The sequence below is a fragment of the Pituophis catenifer genome, unplaced genomic scaffold, assembly GCF_029215685.1.
Source record: "Pituophis catenifer annectens isolate HBS135680 unplaced genomic scaffold, rPitCat1.0.hap2 SCAF_1, whole genome shotgun sequence".
Classification (NCBI taxonomy): domain Eukaryota; kingdom Metazoa; phylum Chordata; class Lepidosauria; order Squamata; family Colubridae; genus Pituophis; species Pituophis catenifer.
In genome coordinates this window covers 19,697,749-19,714,097 of record NW_027256881.1, presented here as the reverse complement: position 1 = coordinate 19,714,097, position 16,349 = coordinate 19,697,749, and the positions used below count along the sequence as shown (strand labels likewise).

At 44.5% G+C, this 16,349-nt stretch overlaps 1 protein-coding gene across 1 annotated transcript; it reads left to right on the top strand.

Moving 5' to 3' along the window:
• The first annotated feature begins 9,723 nt into the window (after positions 1-9,723).
• LOC139318770 (claudin-3-like) lies at positions 9,724-11,715 on the top strand. Its single transcript, XM_070946369.1, has one exon. It carries the CDS (start codon positions 9,778-9,780, stop codon positions 10,420-10,422), a length of 645 nt encoding a protein of 214 aa, XP_070802470.1. The 5' UTR covers positions 9,724-9,777; the 3' UTR covers positions 10,423-11,715.
• Positions 11,716-16,349: the final 4,634 nt, after the last annotated feature.

The following is a 16,349-nucleotide window of genomic DNA, read 5'->3' as shown; positions in this document are numbered from 1 at the left end:
ACGGGCCTACCAGAAGTTCGGGAAGGCCAAAAATGGGCTTGTTTCCGGCCTCCAGAGAGCCTCCAGAGCCTGGGGAGGCCATTTTCGCCCTCCCAAAGGCTTGAGGAAAGCCTCCAGAGCCCGGGGAGGGCAAAAATGCCCCCCCTCACTGTGGTGCAGGAGGCTGACTAGGCCACGCCCACCATGGCCACACCAGGGGTGGGTTCTACTTACCTTTACTACCGGTTCGCAATGGGGCCACACGCGTGAGCTTGCTTCGTGTGCACACGCATATGCTCTTCTGGGCATCAGGGTCAGTGGGCGGAGCCTCCTGCCGATTTTACTACCGGTTCTATAGAACCGGTGTGAACCAGGGGCAACCCACCACTGGGCCACACCCACCCAGCAACCGGGCAGAGAACCCCTTGCTAACATTTTTGAAGCCCACCCCTAGTTCTCTCCCAATTCACCCCATTCCTCTGCACTTCCTCTGCATCTGCAATTCATTTGTGCCCATTTCTACCCCACTGCAATCAAAATTTGCAGTGCCACAAAAAAAAGGGGTCAACTTATTTTCCAAAGCACCAGAAGGCAAGATGCAATGGATGGAAACTGATCAAAGAGAGAAGCAACCTGGAATTAAGGAGAAACTTCCTAACAGTGAAGACAATTAACCAGTGGAACAGCTTGCCTTCAGAATTTGTGGGTGCTTCATCACTGGAGGTTTTTAAGAAGAGACTGGACAGCCATTTGCCTAAAATGGTATAGAGCCGTGATGGCAAACCTATGGCACGCGTGCCACAGGTGGCACGCGGAACCATGTCGCCTGGCATGCCAGCTCAGCTGTCAGCCTCTCTAGGAGACGCTGGAGGCTGGGGACAGCAAAAAAGTCACTTCCTGTCTAACCAAAAGTTGGAAAACGGGCCCTTTCGGGCCTCCGGAGGACCTCCAAGGAGGTGGGGAAGGCTGTTTTCGCCCTCCCCAGATGCATAGAGAGGATCTGGAGCCAGGTGAGAAAGAAAAACGGGCCTACTGGGCCACCGCGTGCCAAGAGCGGGGGTCGTGTACGCATGCGCGGGGTGAGGCACATAGAATTATGGGTGTGAGCACACATGCACGTGAACCTCCCCCGCCCACCCGCCCCCCTTCCTGGCATGCGATGGCAAAAAGGTTAGCCATCACTGGTATAGAGTCTCCTGCTTGAGCAGGGGGTTGGACTAGAAGACCTCGAAGGTCCCTTCGAGCTCTATTCTGATGGATGGATTGAAAAGAGTGTTGGAGGCTCACATAGAATATAAGTGACTGAACATCCATGGTATAAAACCCCTAACAAATAATAGAAACAATCAACCTCCAAACATAAAAATGCAAACAATAAAAACAGAAGTTGATAAAAATCAGGGAAAGGCCAAATATCAATATCAGTATCACGATATTCAATATCAACCCTGAATATCAGCATCCTGATCTCAATCAGGAAACTTTTTCAGTGTTGAATCAAATCAATCGGGCCAGGTTGGTTTTGTTTAGAGTAGATGATGCTGCAGATTTGTCTGCCCGGCCAATTTCTCAATACGTATTTGGCACGTTTTCCCAAGCGTTACACCTGTGGCCTCTTAGTCAGTCGAGTGGCTAAACCTGCCAATCAAACCTATCACATATACTCCCATTGATTAGGGAGAGTGATTGTATTGCTTTCACTCAGTGGGAGGAGAAACGGAGACAGGGGAATACCCATCACTTTCCTTTCCTTGTCCCTGGTGAAAAGGGCAAGGTTACTCCTGCTTGCTTGGCTTGTTATTCAGTGATAACACAAGCGTTCAGCATGTCAGCATAGTTGATGCTGGGCTACAGCTTGGAGAGAAGCATCTTAACATGGCTGTCGGTCTGTGTTCTAAGACTTCAATTCAGCAGTGGGGAAAGGTCTAGAACAGGGGTGTCCAACTCACGGCCCACAGGCCAGATGCATCATGCAAAGGGGGAAAAAGTTGTGATATGTCACATGACGACACCGTGACTTTTGACAGCCCTGGTCTAGAATGACACTCTAGAGAATGTTGAGCACTCTCATATTTAATGGTTTTGCCACCTGACACAGAACATGCAGTAGCCCTGAGAAGGCAGTCAAAACCTATGCCTTGCCTGACATCCTTGCACCTGGGAGGAATGCTTGCCCTCTTTGTAACAGTAACAGAGTTGGAAGGGACCTTGAAGGTCCTCTAGTCCAACCCCCTGCTCACGCAGGAGACCTGCGCTAGGGATTCGAACCGCCAAAGTGCCCATCTTTTTGATTGACAAGCTCAGTGTCTTAGTCACTGAGCCACCTAGTCAGCAATGGTTACTAATAATAATAATACTCCTGCAATGGTTCTAAGCAGGGGTGGGTTCTACTTACTTTTACTACCAGTTTGCAACGGGACCACGCGCACGTGCTCGATTTGCTCACTCGTGCGCTTCTGCTTCCTGATGACATCTGGGTCAGTGGGTGGAGCCTCCCGCCAGTTTTACTACCGGTTCTTGCGAACCGGTCCAAACCAGGGGCAACCCACTACTGGTTCTAAGTAACAGGATGCTATGTACTAAAGCAGTGTTTCTCAATGTTGGCCACCATGCTGGCTGGTGAATTCTAGGAACTGAAGTCCATACATCTTCAGGTGGTCAAAGTTGAGAGCCACTGTACTAAAGGGAGATAGTTTCCTTAGTTGAACCATACCAGATGCACAAGCATATGTACCCGCTGCCTTCCAGGCATAGCTTGATACAGCTCTTTTTTGACGCATGGTTTCCCTACGGCCAAGACCACGCACTTGTTTGCCTAGACCAGTGATGGCTAAACTGCCCAAAGTGCATGCGCGCATGCGTGTCTGAACCCCCAAAATGCAATGTGCATTTGGCCCCCAAGCATGCACCCCACACATGTGTGTGTGACCCCTTGCATGTGCCCTGCCCCCCACGCATGCACATGCCCCTTGCACTTGCCCCACACATGCATGCACCAGGGCCCTCACGGATGTGCAGCAGAGACCCTAAGACCAGCTGGCTGGCGGGAGCAACACATTCATGCACAGCAGAACTGAACTGGGACGACGGCTCGCGTGCCATCAGAGAGGGTGCTGCATGCCACCTCTGACACGCATGCCATAGGTTCGCCATCACGGGCCTAGACCTTATACAAAAGTCCCAATTGGATATGATCAAAAAAGTTGAGATGGCAGTCATGATAGTGCAATCAAGCCTTCGCTTCATTTTTTTTTTAAATGGCTTCCTGAGGATAACCTTGATCTTACAGAATATATTCCTGGTGACAATATGATTAGTCAGAGCACAAATCCATAACGAAGCAGCTAGGTTGGCATTGTAGAGTAGGTGAGCAATTCTTTGGTGCTCTTACTGTGAGGAGGGGCTGGGCTGCAATGAGCAGGGCAGGAATCGAACGGATGGAAGCACATTGCAAGCAGGGATGGGATTTTCTGTTTTTTTTAAAAAAAAAATAAGCCTATTTTAAGGCTTACAATATAGTTTTCGTGGGCTCAACTTGGTGGGAAACTGTATTAATTACTGCCCCACCTAATACATACACTTCAGAGTGCTTGAGAGGGAGCATAAAAAGGCTTGGGTGTTAAGAAATAGTATTAAATTGCCTGTCCCAAAGTTTATAACATATATCACTGTACCATTCTCTCTGTTTGTCTGTCTTTCTTACACACACACACACACACACACACACACACACACACACACACTTTCTACCACAGCTTCATCATAGTTCCAAGCTTCAGTTCCAAGAAATTAACATCTTGATGAAAACATAGCAAACACAGTATTTATATTTGTAGATCCCCACAAAGTTTGGAGGAAACCTGAAACCCAGAAAGCAAGAATCATACATTTCTGAAGTCATGTCTCAAATATGAGGAAACAGGAGAGACATAAACAAAAGGAGAGATAGAGATTTCTCAATAACTCAGACTGAAAAACAACAAAGTGAAACCATATATCAACAGGGCAGAGTGAGATATCAGATGTGGCCAGACTCCAACAGCACAGCCATCTTAGTCCAAGCCCAGTTTAGAATACCATAAAAGAAAGAAAATAAAGTAATATACTGGCAGTGTTCATACAGCACGCAAAGCCAGGACAAGGAAGACAAGCAGATGCATTCGTAAACATACTAACTGAATGATGTTTTTGTGTCTGTGGTTAAGCCCAGCTCATTTGATGAGTTGATGATTCAATTTATTGTGCAAATCCAGACTATGGGTTAATTCAGGAACTCCATGATTCTAATTCCTCCAGGAGACAGCTGGATCCTGCCAGATCCAGAGGGGATGCGGTCAAAGCAGCAAGAAGGTGGATGTGGCATCACGGTGCAACTTCCACCTCTTTGGTACATCCGTACAATGCACTTATAAAAAGGAAAAGTTTGCCTATTAACCCCATTTCACCTGTTTTGGCCATCCCCCTGTGAACACTTATCCAAATTGTGTCATTAAATACCAGCAAAGTTGCTCACTGATTTTCAATGAGTAATAAGCATTAGATACAGTTTACATACAAAGAAAAGTATTCAAAACAAAAACAGAAATGTGGGAAATCATAAATCCCATCTCTATAGTGTCATCATTATCTCACCACCCAATCCAGTACATATCTTGACTCCTGGGGTAAAGGAAAGAAAAGGGAAAGGGAAAAAGTACAGCCCTAACTGCCAAAGCATTTATCCACTCCTGTTCTAAATGAAAACCGAATCTTCAAAGAAAGAAGAATTTGCACAAAGGGCTGGTCCTGTCTTTGGGCATCAATTAATGCAGCAGATGCGGAGGGAAAGGGCTGGTGGCAAGCTATTGGGAAGAGAGTCCTGCTCCTTTTAATTGTCTCAATCTGTTCTGGAGGGTGCTGATCCTTTACTAATGTTAAAATTAGATTGTGCTGAAAACATGTGTTCTGACCCAGCTCCCCCAACATGTCAAACCCTCTGTAATCAATCAACACTTCCTTTATTAGGAGTGCCAGCAGCCCCGGCAAAAAGTCTCTCTCTCGCACAGCAGGCTAACAAGTCTGTCCAGCAGGGAGATGAATAGTTATCTTCCACACCTATTCATCTCCGCCCCCTGCCTTTTATCCCCAGAGCTAGAGTGGGGCTTCACTAGCAGCACTGGCTCTTCCATCCTGAGGACCGGCCCACAGATTTCCATTGCTCTCCTCTCCTCTGCTTTCTGCGCATCCGCTCAAGTACTGGACCCAGCTGTTCCTCATCCTCATCAGCCTCCTCCAGACCTGGGGGCTGTTGACTCTCCATCTGAGGGCTGTCAGACCTCCCAGGCTCCACCTCTGTCTCTCTGTCTCTCTCTCTCTCTCTCTCTCTGACAGCTCCATTCCCTCCTTCCTGTCTGAGCTCTCAGGTTACCTTGATGCTGATCCTGACTCCCACACCTCGTCCTCATCTGATTCAGCTGCTGGAGGGGCTGACAGCCCACAGGCCACAACAACATGATTAGGTTTTGGCCATGGAAGGAAAGGTATCTTGACTAGACTGTCAGGCAGCAAAGATGTTTGGGACTGATGATTAGACTACCAAGTCCAGGCTGAAAAACTCCAGACAAAGGTTTAATTTTCTGTATCACGTTACTGTCATCTAACAGTGGTCCAGATCTTTTGGTTCTAGTGGTGCTGGGAAGCTGAAAAGATTTTTTTTGTAAGATATATGTGGGTGTTTTTCATCATGCCCCAGTTGGCATTCTATAAATTTAATATAAGAACATAAGCATAAGAAGATAAGTTATCCCCTCACCCAGTGGTGAAATGTAAAATTTGTTACTACCGGTTCTGTGGGCGTGGCTTGGGGGGGTAATGTGACTGAGTCGGTGTGGCCAACTTTTTTTTTTTTTACTTTTAAAACCATTTTTTCTACCACCTCTTCAACTGAAGAGGTTGTTAAAAAAAATGCTTTTAAAAGCCTCTGATGATCCCAGCTGAGCTGCATGATCGTCAGAAGCTTTTTTTTTTTTACTTTTAAAAGCATTTTTTTGGCCAGAGGTTGTAGAAAAAATGCTTTTAAATTTTTTTTAAAAAGCCTCTGATGATTGCACGGCGCAGTTGGGCATGGGGGGGCAGGGATTTTTGCTACCAGTTCTCCAAACCACCTGCCGCCATCGCTACTGGATCGGGCGATCCGGTCCGAACTGGGAGCATTTCACCCCTGCCCTCACCCCCGCGGGTCAGGCTCTTGGCTAGTCTGGTCTAACTATCTGTTTTCACAGTGGCCAACCTCAAAAGAAAATTCTCTAATTTTCCAGCAACTGGCTTTCAAAAGCAGCTCCACTACCATCAAGGCTAATGGCCATTGATCTCCATGACTTCCATGAATTGGTCCAACCCTTTTTTTGAAGCTACTTCTCCGGGGAAATGAATTCCAAAGTTGAATTATATGTTGTGTACAAAACTATTTCCTTCTGTCTGTCCAGATTCTTTCATGATTCAATTTCGTTAAGCAACCTCTGATATTAATTTTGGCATTTCTTTTTTCAATTCCATTTCTTATTATCCCTAACAAGCTGTTGGTCTTTTTTTACAATGGTTGCACACAGCGTTTACACCTTAATTGAACTGTTTACTGTTCCTTCAGGATCTCTTTCCTCATCAGGAAAGCTCTGATCCCATTAGTTCTATGCATACAGTAACAGATTTTTTGGCACCAATGCGCATAATTCTTGGCCATAATTCCTTTTTCAGGAGATGGCAAGATTGTTTCTTGGCTTGCTAGCTGTGCTGTGACAGAGAATAAGGTAGATTTTCAACCTGGCCACTAATCTGCCATTTTGGGCATTTTGTTATATTTAGAGATAAGCAAGTTGGGAAGGACTGTGTGCTAATTAGATTGTGGATCAGGAGCTGTTTGGGAGTGTGTACTCAAGGGTGGGATAAATGCAAGTTCAAATAAACTGACTTTCCTTAAGATAGTTTATTCAACAAGCTTAGCTCAAAGGTCACTAAGTCTTAAATAAACTCCGGAACAGAAAGCAGAAAAAAGAGATTTGTCGAGGACTGCTCAAAGGATTCAGCTAAAAGTTATCTGGTTCAACTTGCTGCCTCCAATATTGTCAGACTTTAGTGCAAAACTACTTTGTAGATTGATGGCTTTACTAAACGGTATTATTGGCTGCTTGTTTGCCGTGTGTAAACCAACTAGAAAGGATGGTGGCCTGAGATATCCCTTTATGAGTGGAAAAAGAGAAAAGAAAAAAAAATTACTATTTTTTCCTTTCACTGGGGCTAAAAGGGAAAGTCACAGAATTCCTGACAATTTCACTCAGACAAACCAAAGACAGATCAGCCTTGGAGGATTCCTTTCTACTTATTTAAAATCTGAAAAACATTGTTTCACTATTCTATCTCTGAAGTTTAAAAAGGAAAAAAGCCCAGTTTTTCACCATGTTACTGCTGGACCTGTAAAAGAGACAGAGAGAGAGAGAGGGAGGGAGGGAGGGAGGGAGGGGGAGGGAGGAAGAGGGGGGGAAAGAGAGAGAGAGAGAGAAAGAGAGCTGATTGCTGGAGTAGATGTGATACCAACGAGAGGAGTGGAGGGGTTTGTTTCCAAGGAATTAAGATGCAGCACCGAAGTCAGGGAGAATGGCTTGAGTCAGAGCTATTTGTGATGCACAGTCAGAAAATACAGGCAAGGTGTTGTTAGTTGCTGGCTGGAGCTGGTTTCTGAATGACATCATCCAATGTTGTCCTCTCAGGAGATGCTGAAGTGAACTGGAAATGTGGCTCTACCCTGAGTCGGCTGTACCCATCTAACCAAGTATTTTGCTGGTAGCAGCTCCTAGGGATTTCAGGGGATATTGGGTCTAAGAAGCCAGGAGACTGTGAGTTCTAGTCCCACTTTAGGCATGAAAGCCAGCTGGATGACTTTGAGTCAATCACTCTGTCTCTTAGCCCAGCTCACTTTACAAGGTTGTTGTTGTGGGGAAAATTTCTCAACCGTGGCAACTTGAAGATGTATGGAATTCAGCTCCCTGAATTCCCCAATTAAGTTGTCAAAGTTGAGAAATGCTGATCTAGACAGTTCAACTACCTGTCTTAATGGCTGGTCATTTCTTCTGCCTAACTAGGTCTGGAGAATGAGACTATATTAGAAGTCTTAAATATTTTCCCGGAATCCATGAGGGCCTGAGAGTCTGGTCTATTAATTTATTAGCAAACTATTAAGGGACTTTTGCAAGTGAGCCATGAATTAGTTTCAACTAGACCTAATCCATCTTAATCAATTTGTCCATCTTATGCTCGATGCAAACAATGTTAGAATCGGTTATAAATATATCAATATAACTGCTAACACCTACTTTGACACTTATCAGAAGAAGCTAAAGAGGCTGACCATAAATGCTTTAGTTGTGTAAAATGTTAGTTTAGCTGACTGATTGTGGCTTTATAACTGGGCTGAAGAATTTTACTAGTGGACCTATTATTGAAAAAAAGAAAGATAACATGGCACTTTATTTATTTGGAAAATTTATATTGCCACCTACTCGCTCACAGCATCTCAAGGTGGCTTACAGGAAATAAAAACACAATATAAAAGAAATAAAAATAATACCCCCCACCCACCCCGGTGACAACACACACTCATAAAAGCCATTTAATGGACTCCATCCGGCCTTGGGTTCCCCAGGCCCAATGACAAAACCACATCTTCAGCAGTGGTGGTATTCAGCCAGTTCTATCCGGTTCGGGCAAACCGGCAGCGGCGGCTGGGGGAGGCTCTGCCCACCTGCCCAGACGTCATCACGTCCCGTTTTTGATGCTCTGTGCATGCGTGGAAGGATCTGTATGCGCTCACATTTGCGAACTGGTATCGAAGGTAAGTGAATACCACCCCTGATCTTCAGGGCTTCTGAAAGAGTGTCAGAGTGGGGCAAGTCTAATTTCCGGAGGGATGATGTTCCAGAGGGAGGGAGCCACCATGGAGAAATCCCTTCTTCTGGGTCCCTCATGCCAGATATATCTCTTTAGGGCACAGGACCCACAATATTCCTTGCCTCCCCACTCTAGTGGGTCGGGTAGATGTGACCAGCAAGAGATGGTCCCTCAGATAGCTTCACTTAAACTGTGGGAAAGAATGTCACAAAATGGTTTGGAGGTAAAAGGTTCAACATGATCCTGTTAAAAACCCAGAAGTGGAGAGCTTAGCTAATTAAGTGCACCCTGTGCTTATTATATGTTAGCCGAAACTATGCATGTCTTCAATAAATCAGCAAAAAGTGATGAAATATCAAGAAATTCTGATGTACACCTGAGGTTTATGATATAAAGGTAGTTTGTTGAATATCAGCAGACATGCTTGATTTGGACTTGGGAGACCCAACCCAAAGTTGAAATGCAACAAAGGAAACCCCGGGTGAATCAAGAGCCTCCTTACAAGGAGTTTTGCTTTTTTGCTACCAATCTTTGCCTGCAGAGTCTGCTCTGAAACCAAGTGTCACGCCAAACAACCAGCTGGAATTCAGTTCAAGGGTAATTTCCCGTTTGCCCTCTACAGCAAACTTCCATTTCTCATAAATGCCATCTCAAACAAAGAAAAAAAAAGAGAGGATGGTACAAGGGTAGGGCAGGTTGAGAGTCCGTTGGTGACGCCCCACCCATGCTTGAGCTAAAGAGCCCGCCCAGGTGACAGGACAGTTTATAAATCAGCTGAAAGCTTTGGATGCTTCACCTGCTTTGCTGAGAACCTCACGACTAGAAAGCAGCAGATCGCATTGCAATTGGGAAGGCAGTGGCTGATTTGTCGGCGCCAACATGTCGATGGGTTTGGAGATTGGTGGTGTAACCCTATCTATCCTGGGCTTGATAGGCACCATCTTGTGTTGCGGGTTGCCTATGTGGAAGGTGACTGCTTTCATCGGCTACAACATCGTCACTGCACAGTTCACCGGGGAAGGGCTATGGATGAACTGTGTGACCCAGAGTACTGGCCAGATGCAATGCAAGGTCTACGATTCCATGCTGGCATTGGCACCAGACCTACAGGCTGCTCGGGCCTTAATCATCATTGCCATTGTCCTTGGGGTGATGGGGATATTCATTTTCCTGATGGGAGCACAGTGCACTCGCTGCATTGAAGATGAATCTACGAAGGCCAAGATCACCATCACTTCTGGGGTCATCTTCCTGCTGACAGGCATCCTGATTCTCATCCCTGTCTGCTGGTCTGCCAATCAAATTGTCCGCGATTTCTACAATATAGCAGTCCCAGCCCCCATGAAACGCGAAATAGGGCCTTCACTCTACATTGGTTGGGCAGCAGCGGCCCTTTTTCTTTTTGGAGGAAGCTTGCTCTGCTGTTCCTGCCCCCCCAAGGAGGAGAAGTACAGACCCACACCCATGGTCTACTCTGCACCCAGGTCTACTGCTATGAGCTACGACAAGAAGAACTATGTATGAAGTGACAGAACACCCTCATGGTTGTAAGTGTTGCATGCCTACAAGGATGGGTTAAATTCACTGTTGCTTGCTCAAGCAGAAAAAACTTCCATCAAGATTTATTCTCATGTTCCGTGAGAATTTGTACAGCAATGGTCTGTAGGACTCCCTTCTCATGGAGTTCCCAAGAAGGGGAAGGAACTTGCCTGGCCCCATTTGTCTTTGTTTGACTCTGATATAAAACATTCTCAGACTTTCATCAAACACGTGGCTGCTGAGACCCCATCCCTATTGTTCAAGCTAAGCCTTCAGCCTTCCCTTCAGGGGTCAAAATGACTGCAGACGGTTAGTATAAACCTGGAAGGATCAAGTGGATTGCTTCTTTGAATGATGGTTTCTCTGCTGTTGGATTCCCACCCAGCCCCCACCCCGCCACTCAGACCCCAGCTTTGGACACCTGTGTTTTCTAACCACTTGTGAAAGGGGACCCTTCAAGCAACGGGGGAAGAAATATGAATATTTGCTGGACTTGGGGATGAGGAAAACATCAGCACTTGGGGTGGCTGGACAGTTGTTGAATATTCCTGGGACATGGGTGGCAAGTGGCAGAGAGTGTTTTTTCCCTAAAGTTTTATCTGCATTTACACAATATACTAAGAGTGCTTAGCTTGAATCATGGTTAGTTTGGAAGGCTATTGTGTTGCAGAAACCCAACCCAATTGCTTAATTTTATGATTCGATGCATATTTGAGTCTGGAGAAATGGTTTAATTCAGTACTCAAGTGAATGTGTTGGGAGGACACGACCGACAAGCCTTTCCTACATTGAACAACAAGTCCTGTATTTGAGATGGGGGGAACAGCTGTCGGAGGAAATTTGTCAGCCACGTTTGAGCATCTGAGCATGGAAATTTGTGTGGATGAGGAATCAAGAAGGCTTATACTCTTCCTCTTCTCATTCTGAGTTTTTTAGAATGAGAGCAAGGTCTGCTCTTCCCATCATAAAGAACAAGCCAGCCATGAAGGTACTGCTCCTTGAACTGCATGTTGACAGCAACTGGTGGAAGGGAGAGAGGTAAAGAACTGCCAGTGGCCCCTTTAGCCAAATGAAGTTTCATCTCTAGACACTTGTGTCCTTAGAAATCATTTCCCCATCTTCCTTTCCAAGATGATACAGAGAGGGCACTTGCTGGAAATGGGCTATAGGGGTGGGCAGATGGGATTTTATTATACATAGTTGAGGGTAAGCATGATTCCCTCTTTTATTCTGTATATATAATAAGTTGCAGTGTGTTTCCTTCTTTGTTCCCCCTAATAAAACTGTTTGAGAAACCAACCAAACCTTGCATACTTAATTATTTGGGAGTTGGCAAATTCCATTCTCCTGGGAACAAGTGAGCTGTACTAGCGAGTCCCAAAGAGATCCATCTTTCTCTGCTGGTGAACATTTTGTTCCCTTTGCTCCACAAGTTAGTTTTGTCATTATTATCTTTTCTCCAAGGTTCTCTCCCCCCCCCCCTCACCCCGGCAACATAAACAAGGCTTTGCTTGTTTTATGCTCACGACCCTGCCAAGAGTCAAGAGACCATTGGGGGCTTGAGAGAAGCCAAGTTTTTGTTTAAAAATATGAGCTCAACTCTGAACGTGGCCAACAGCAACGGTCCTGAACATTCTGGAGTGGGGAGAAAAAATCTGTGTACGGTCTCTGCACAAACGGCTGGAAATGGATTTTCATAACATCAGTTTGTACCAGACTGAAAGTACACCACAAGAGACTGATGAATAAGGTAAAATGGGGAGATTAAGTAGTAAAGATGATGGATTAGAACAGCCGTAGGGGATTTGCTTCTCCTGTTTCAAAAAGTTGTGTAGAAACAGAGTGGAAACATTGGATATAAGATTATATTAATATGCCAGTTAATTAAGTTCAGTCAGTAAGTGACAAGAAAAGTCTGTTTCACATGAAAAATGTAAATTCATCTGCAGAACCCAGTGCCACAAGATACAGCGATGGCCAGCAAGATGACTTTAACAAAGGCTTGATAAAGCATAGAGAATGAAAAGTGAGCACTGTCCTTGCAGGTTAAATCCAGGTACAGAGCAAACTGCTTCTGGCTATCTAAAACAGTAGAAGCAGACACCAGTAAAAGAAGCCATAATGGCCCAGCTCACAAGTACATTTAGAATAGAATGAGCTGGATGGGACCTTGGAGGTCTTCTAGTCCAGCCCCTGCTTAAGCAAGAGAACCTATACCAATTTAGATAAGTGATTGTCTTGACTCTTCTTAAAAACCTCCAGTGATGGAATGCCCACAATTTCTGCAGGCAAGCTGCTCCACTGATTAATTGTCCTCACTGTTAGGAAGTTTCTCCTTAATTCCAGGTTGCTTCTCTCTTTGATTAGTTCCCAACCATTGTTTCTTGTCCTGCCCTCTGGTGCTTAAATACACTTAATTAGATGGGACCAGTTTTGTCTAATCAGCCCAAATATATTCTTCTAAAAGCAGTTATTTAATGAGATTCAGAAATGATATATTAAATTAGATCAGCATTTCTTAATCTTGGTAACTTTAAGAAAAGTAGACTTCAACTCCCAGAATTCCCCAGCCAGCATAGCTGGGATTCTGGGGGTTGATGTCCACCTATCTTAAAGTTGTCTTGGTTGACGAAGCCTGAATGTTGATCAGGGGTGTTCAATTATGGTTGGGTGGGAAATTCTGGGAGGTGAAGTCCACAAGTCTTAAAGTTGCTAAGGTTGGACACCCCTGATGTAGACTAATATGCCCGTACATGGAGAAGGCACTTGGATTTATCACAAGCTTCAGCTCATGTTATTCTCTTACAATGTGTATAAGCTCTTTGACCTTAACACCCAAATATCTGAGTTCCAAGTCAAAGAAACACCGCCCCTCCCTTTGGCCTTTGCACCCAATGGGATGACCGGAGTCACAAGAATCCCCCACCCGAGTTCAAACCATATCACTTGTTACTGAAACATGATCAGAAGCAAGCAGGAAAACTGGCTACATTAGGCAGAGAAGCAAAATGGGAGACAAATATAACAGGCAGGCAGGCAGGCAGGCAGGCAGGCAGGCAGGCGCACACACACATACCGAGAGAGAGAGAAAGAGAGAGAGACACACACAGAGTCATTGGGCTGATAGTTTGGATATCTCTGAATGAGAACTTCTGTTCCACCTACGTGGGGCAGAAACACATAACCCTCCCTTTCTAAGGCAGTGGCTCTTCAACCATTTGACCCAATTACCCCTTTTTTGGTCTCAAACAACATCATTATCCTCAAAAAAAACCTCAACAGATTGTTTTACACAAGTATCTCTGCAGCAGTAGTCACAAATTGGATCCTCAACTCACAAATATAAGCAATTACAAAGTGCTCCATTACCCTCAGGATATGCTTGAATTACCCCCTCCCCACCCCCAGGATAATTATTCCCCAGTTTAAGAACCACTGTTTTACATCATATTCATTCCAGGACTTTCTTATACTATATTTAAAAAAACCCAGAACAAATCCAAACTACAGTACCTTATGAGATACCAGTACTATAAAGTACTTTATTTCTTATAAGAAAAGGTTCCAAGGCATAAGAATTGTTCTTATGTTTGGATTGGAAACCTATCTCTTCTCTCGCAATTTATAAGATGCTTGCGTTGTTTATTTATTAATTAAATAAATTTATATCACTGCCCATTTCATACTGGGCGATTTACAATTTTTTAAAAATCCACCACATAATAAAAACTGATTAAAAAAAAAACCTCACCCCACCTCACCTGGCAGCAAGAACATAATCAAATCAGTCTTGGATCAGCTTCTTCTCCATTTGTGGTCCCCAAACCTCCTAACAAATCTATGTTTTCAGGGGCCTTTTGGCAAAGCAACAGGGTGGAGGCTAATCATGCCTTGGGGTGGGGGATGATGTTCCACAGAGAAGGGGTCACCACCAAGAAGGCCTTTCTGTCCCACTAGATATACAGTACATCCCTAATCAATGGGACCCATAATGTACATTGCCTCCCCATCCCGGTAAACCGGGTGGATGTAATACAGGTAGTCCTCAACTTATGACCACGATTGAGCCCAGAATTTATGTTGCTAAGTGAAAAATTCGTTAAGTGAGTTTTGCCCCTTTTTACGACTTTTCTTGCCACGTTTGTTAAGTGAATCACTGCAGTTGTTAAGTTAATTACACGCTTGTTAAGTGAATCTGGTTTCCCCATTGACTTTGCTTGTCAGAAAGTTGTAAAAGGTGGTCACGTGACCCTGGGATGCTGCAACCGTCATAAATATGAGTCAGTTGCCAAGCGTCCAAATTCTGATCACCTGACTATGGGGATGCTGCAGAGGTCATAAGTGTGAAAAACGATCATAGGTCACCCTTTTCAGTGCCGTTGTAACTTCAGTCACTTCACTATCATAAGTCGAGGACTACCTGTAGGAGAGACGTGGTTTTTTTATAACCTTTGCATGTTCAAAAGCGTTCTTCAATGTATAGTTACTTTACATGTGCCATTTCCTATGCTGAGAAGGCTCTCAAGAGCAAGCGGCCAGTGTTTTCAACTCAGGTGTGAATGGGGCTTTGGCTTCTCCTTAAGCTGCAGAGAGTGGCTTGAACCTGTTTTCTTTCATTCCCTCATGAGAACGGTTTGGATCTCCGGCCGCTTCTCACTTGCATGTTCTCAGGCAGGATTGGATTGAGCAAGCTTCTGTTTATTTTCTCTTGTTCCTGGTTTAGAGAGAGTAACAAACGATCCACACCCTTCTGCTTGGCTTGGTTTAACCGGCTGTAGATGAGGAATGAAACAAACACTGCAAACAGCAGAGGCTGGGGAAGAAATAGAGAAGTTTCAGAGGGCAGGATTACAACAGGAAAGGAAGCAGAACAAAACGTCTTTCTTATCCCAACACAATTGGTGGAATTCTTTTGTCCCCATTATCTTGGAATAGCATTCCCAAATCTGGTTGCTCCAGTTCAGATGTATTGGGACTGAGATTCCCAGTCACCATTTTAGCAGTGTCTTCCCCCACCCCCACCCTTTTAATTAAATGCTTCCAATATTTCCTTTGGCACTAAACCAAACTTTAAACACTTTATTATCTACCATTTCGTGGATAGCAACCAGCAAACATGATAAATAAATGCTTAGCACTACATAAAGAATTGATTTAATGTAATTTTTGAAGCAGAGCTTGGCATGTACTCAGCTCATTTGCATCTGAACATTCCCACTTCATTTTTAGACTTCCTTGACTGGTTCTTTTATCCTCTGTTGTGCACAGGATTATAGCATTGTGTCTAATATGTGTATTCTGTGTGAATGTTTTAAGCAATACAGAATAAGAGAGTTGGAAGGGACCTTGGAGGTCTTCTAGTCCAACCCCCTACTCTGGCAGGAAACCCTATACCATTTCAGACAAATAGTTGACCAATCTCTTCTTAAAAACCTTCAGTGTTGGAGCATTCACATGTTCTGGAGGCAAGTTGTTCCACTGATTAATTGTTCTGTCAGGAAATTTTTCCTTAGTTCTAGATTGCTTCTTTCCTTGATTAGTTTCCACCCATTGCTTCTTGTTCTACCCTCAGGTGCTTTGGAGAATAGCTTGACTCCCTCTTCTTTGTGGCAACCCCTGAGATATTGGTACACTGCTATGATGTCTCCCCTAGTCCTTCTCTTCATTAAACTAGACATATCCAGTTCCTGCAACCGTTCTTCATATGTTTTAGCCTCCAGTCCCCTAATCATCTTTGTTGCTCTTCTCTGCACTCTTTCTAGAGTCTCAACATCTTTCTTACATCATGGCGACCAAAACTGAATGCAATATTCCAAGTGTGGCCTTACCAAGGCATTATAAAGTGGTATTAACACTTCACATGATCTTGATTCTATCCCTCTGTTAATGCAATCCTTGGTTTTTTTGGTAGC

Excerpts from the sequence above, each read along its gene's own strand:
- LOC139318770 (XM_070946369.1), top strand. The coding sequence starts at position 9,778 with ATGTCGATGGGTTTGGAGATTGGTGGTGTAACCCTATCTATCCTGGGC.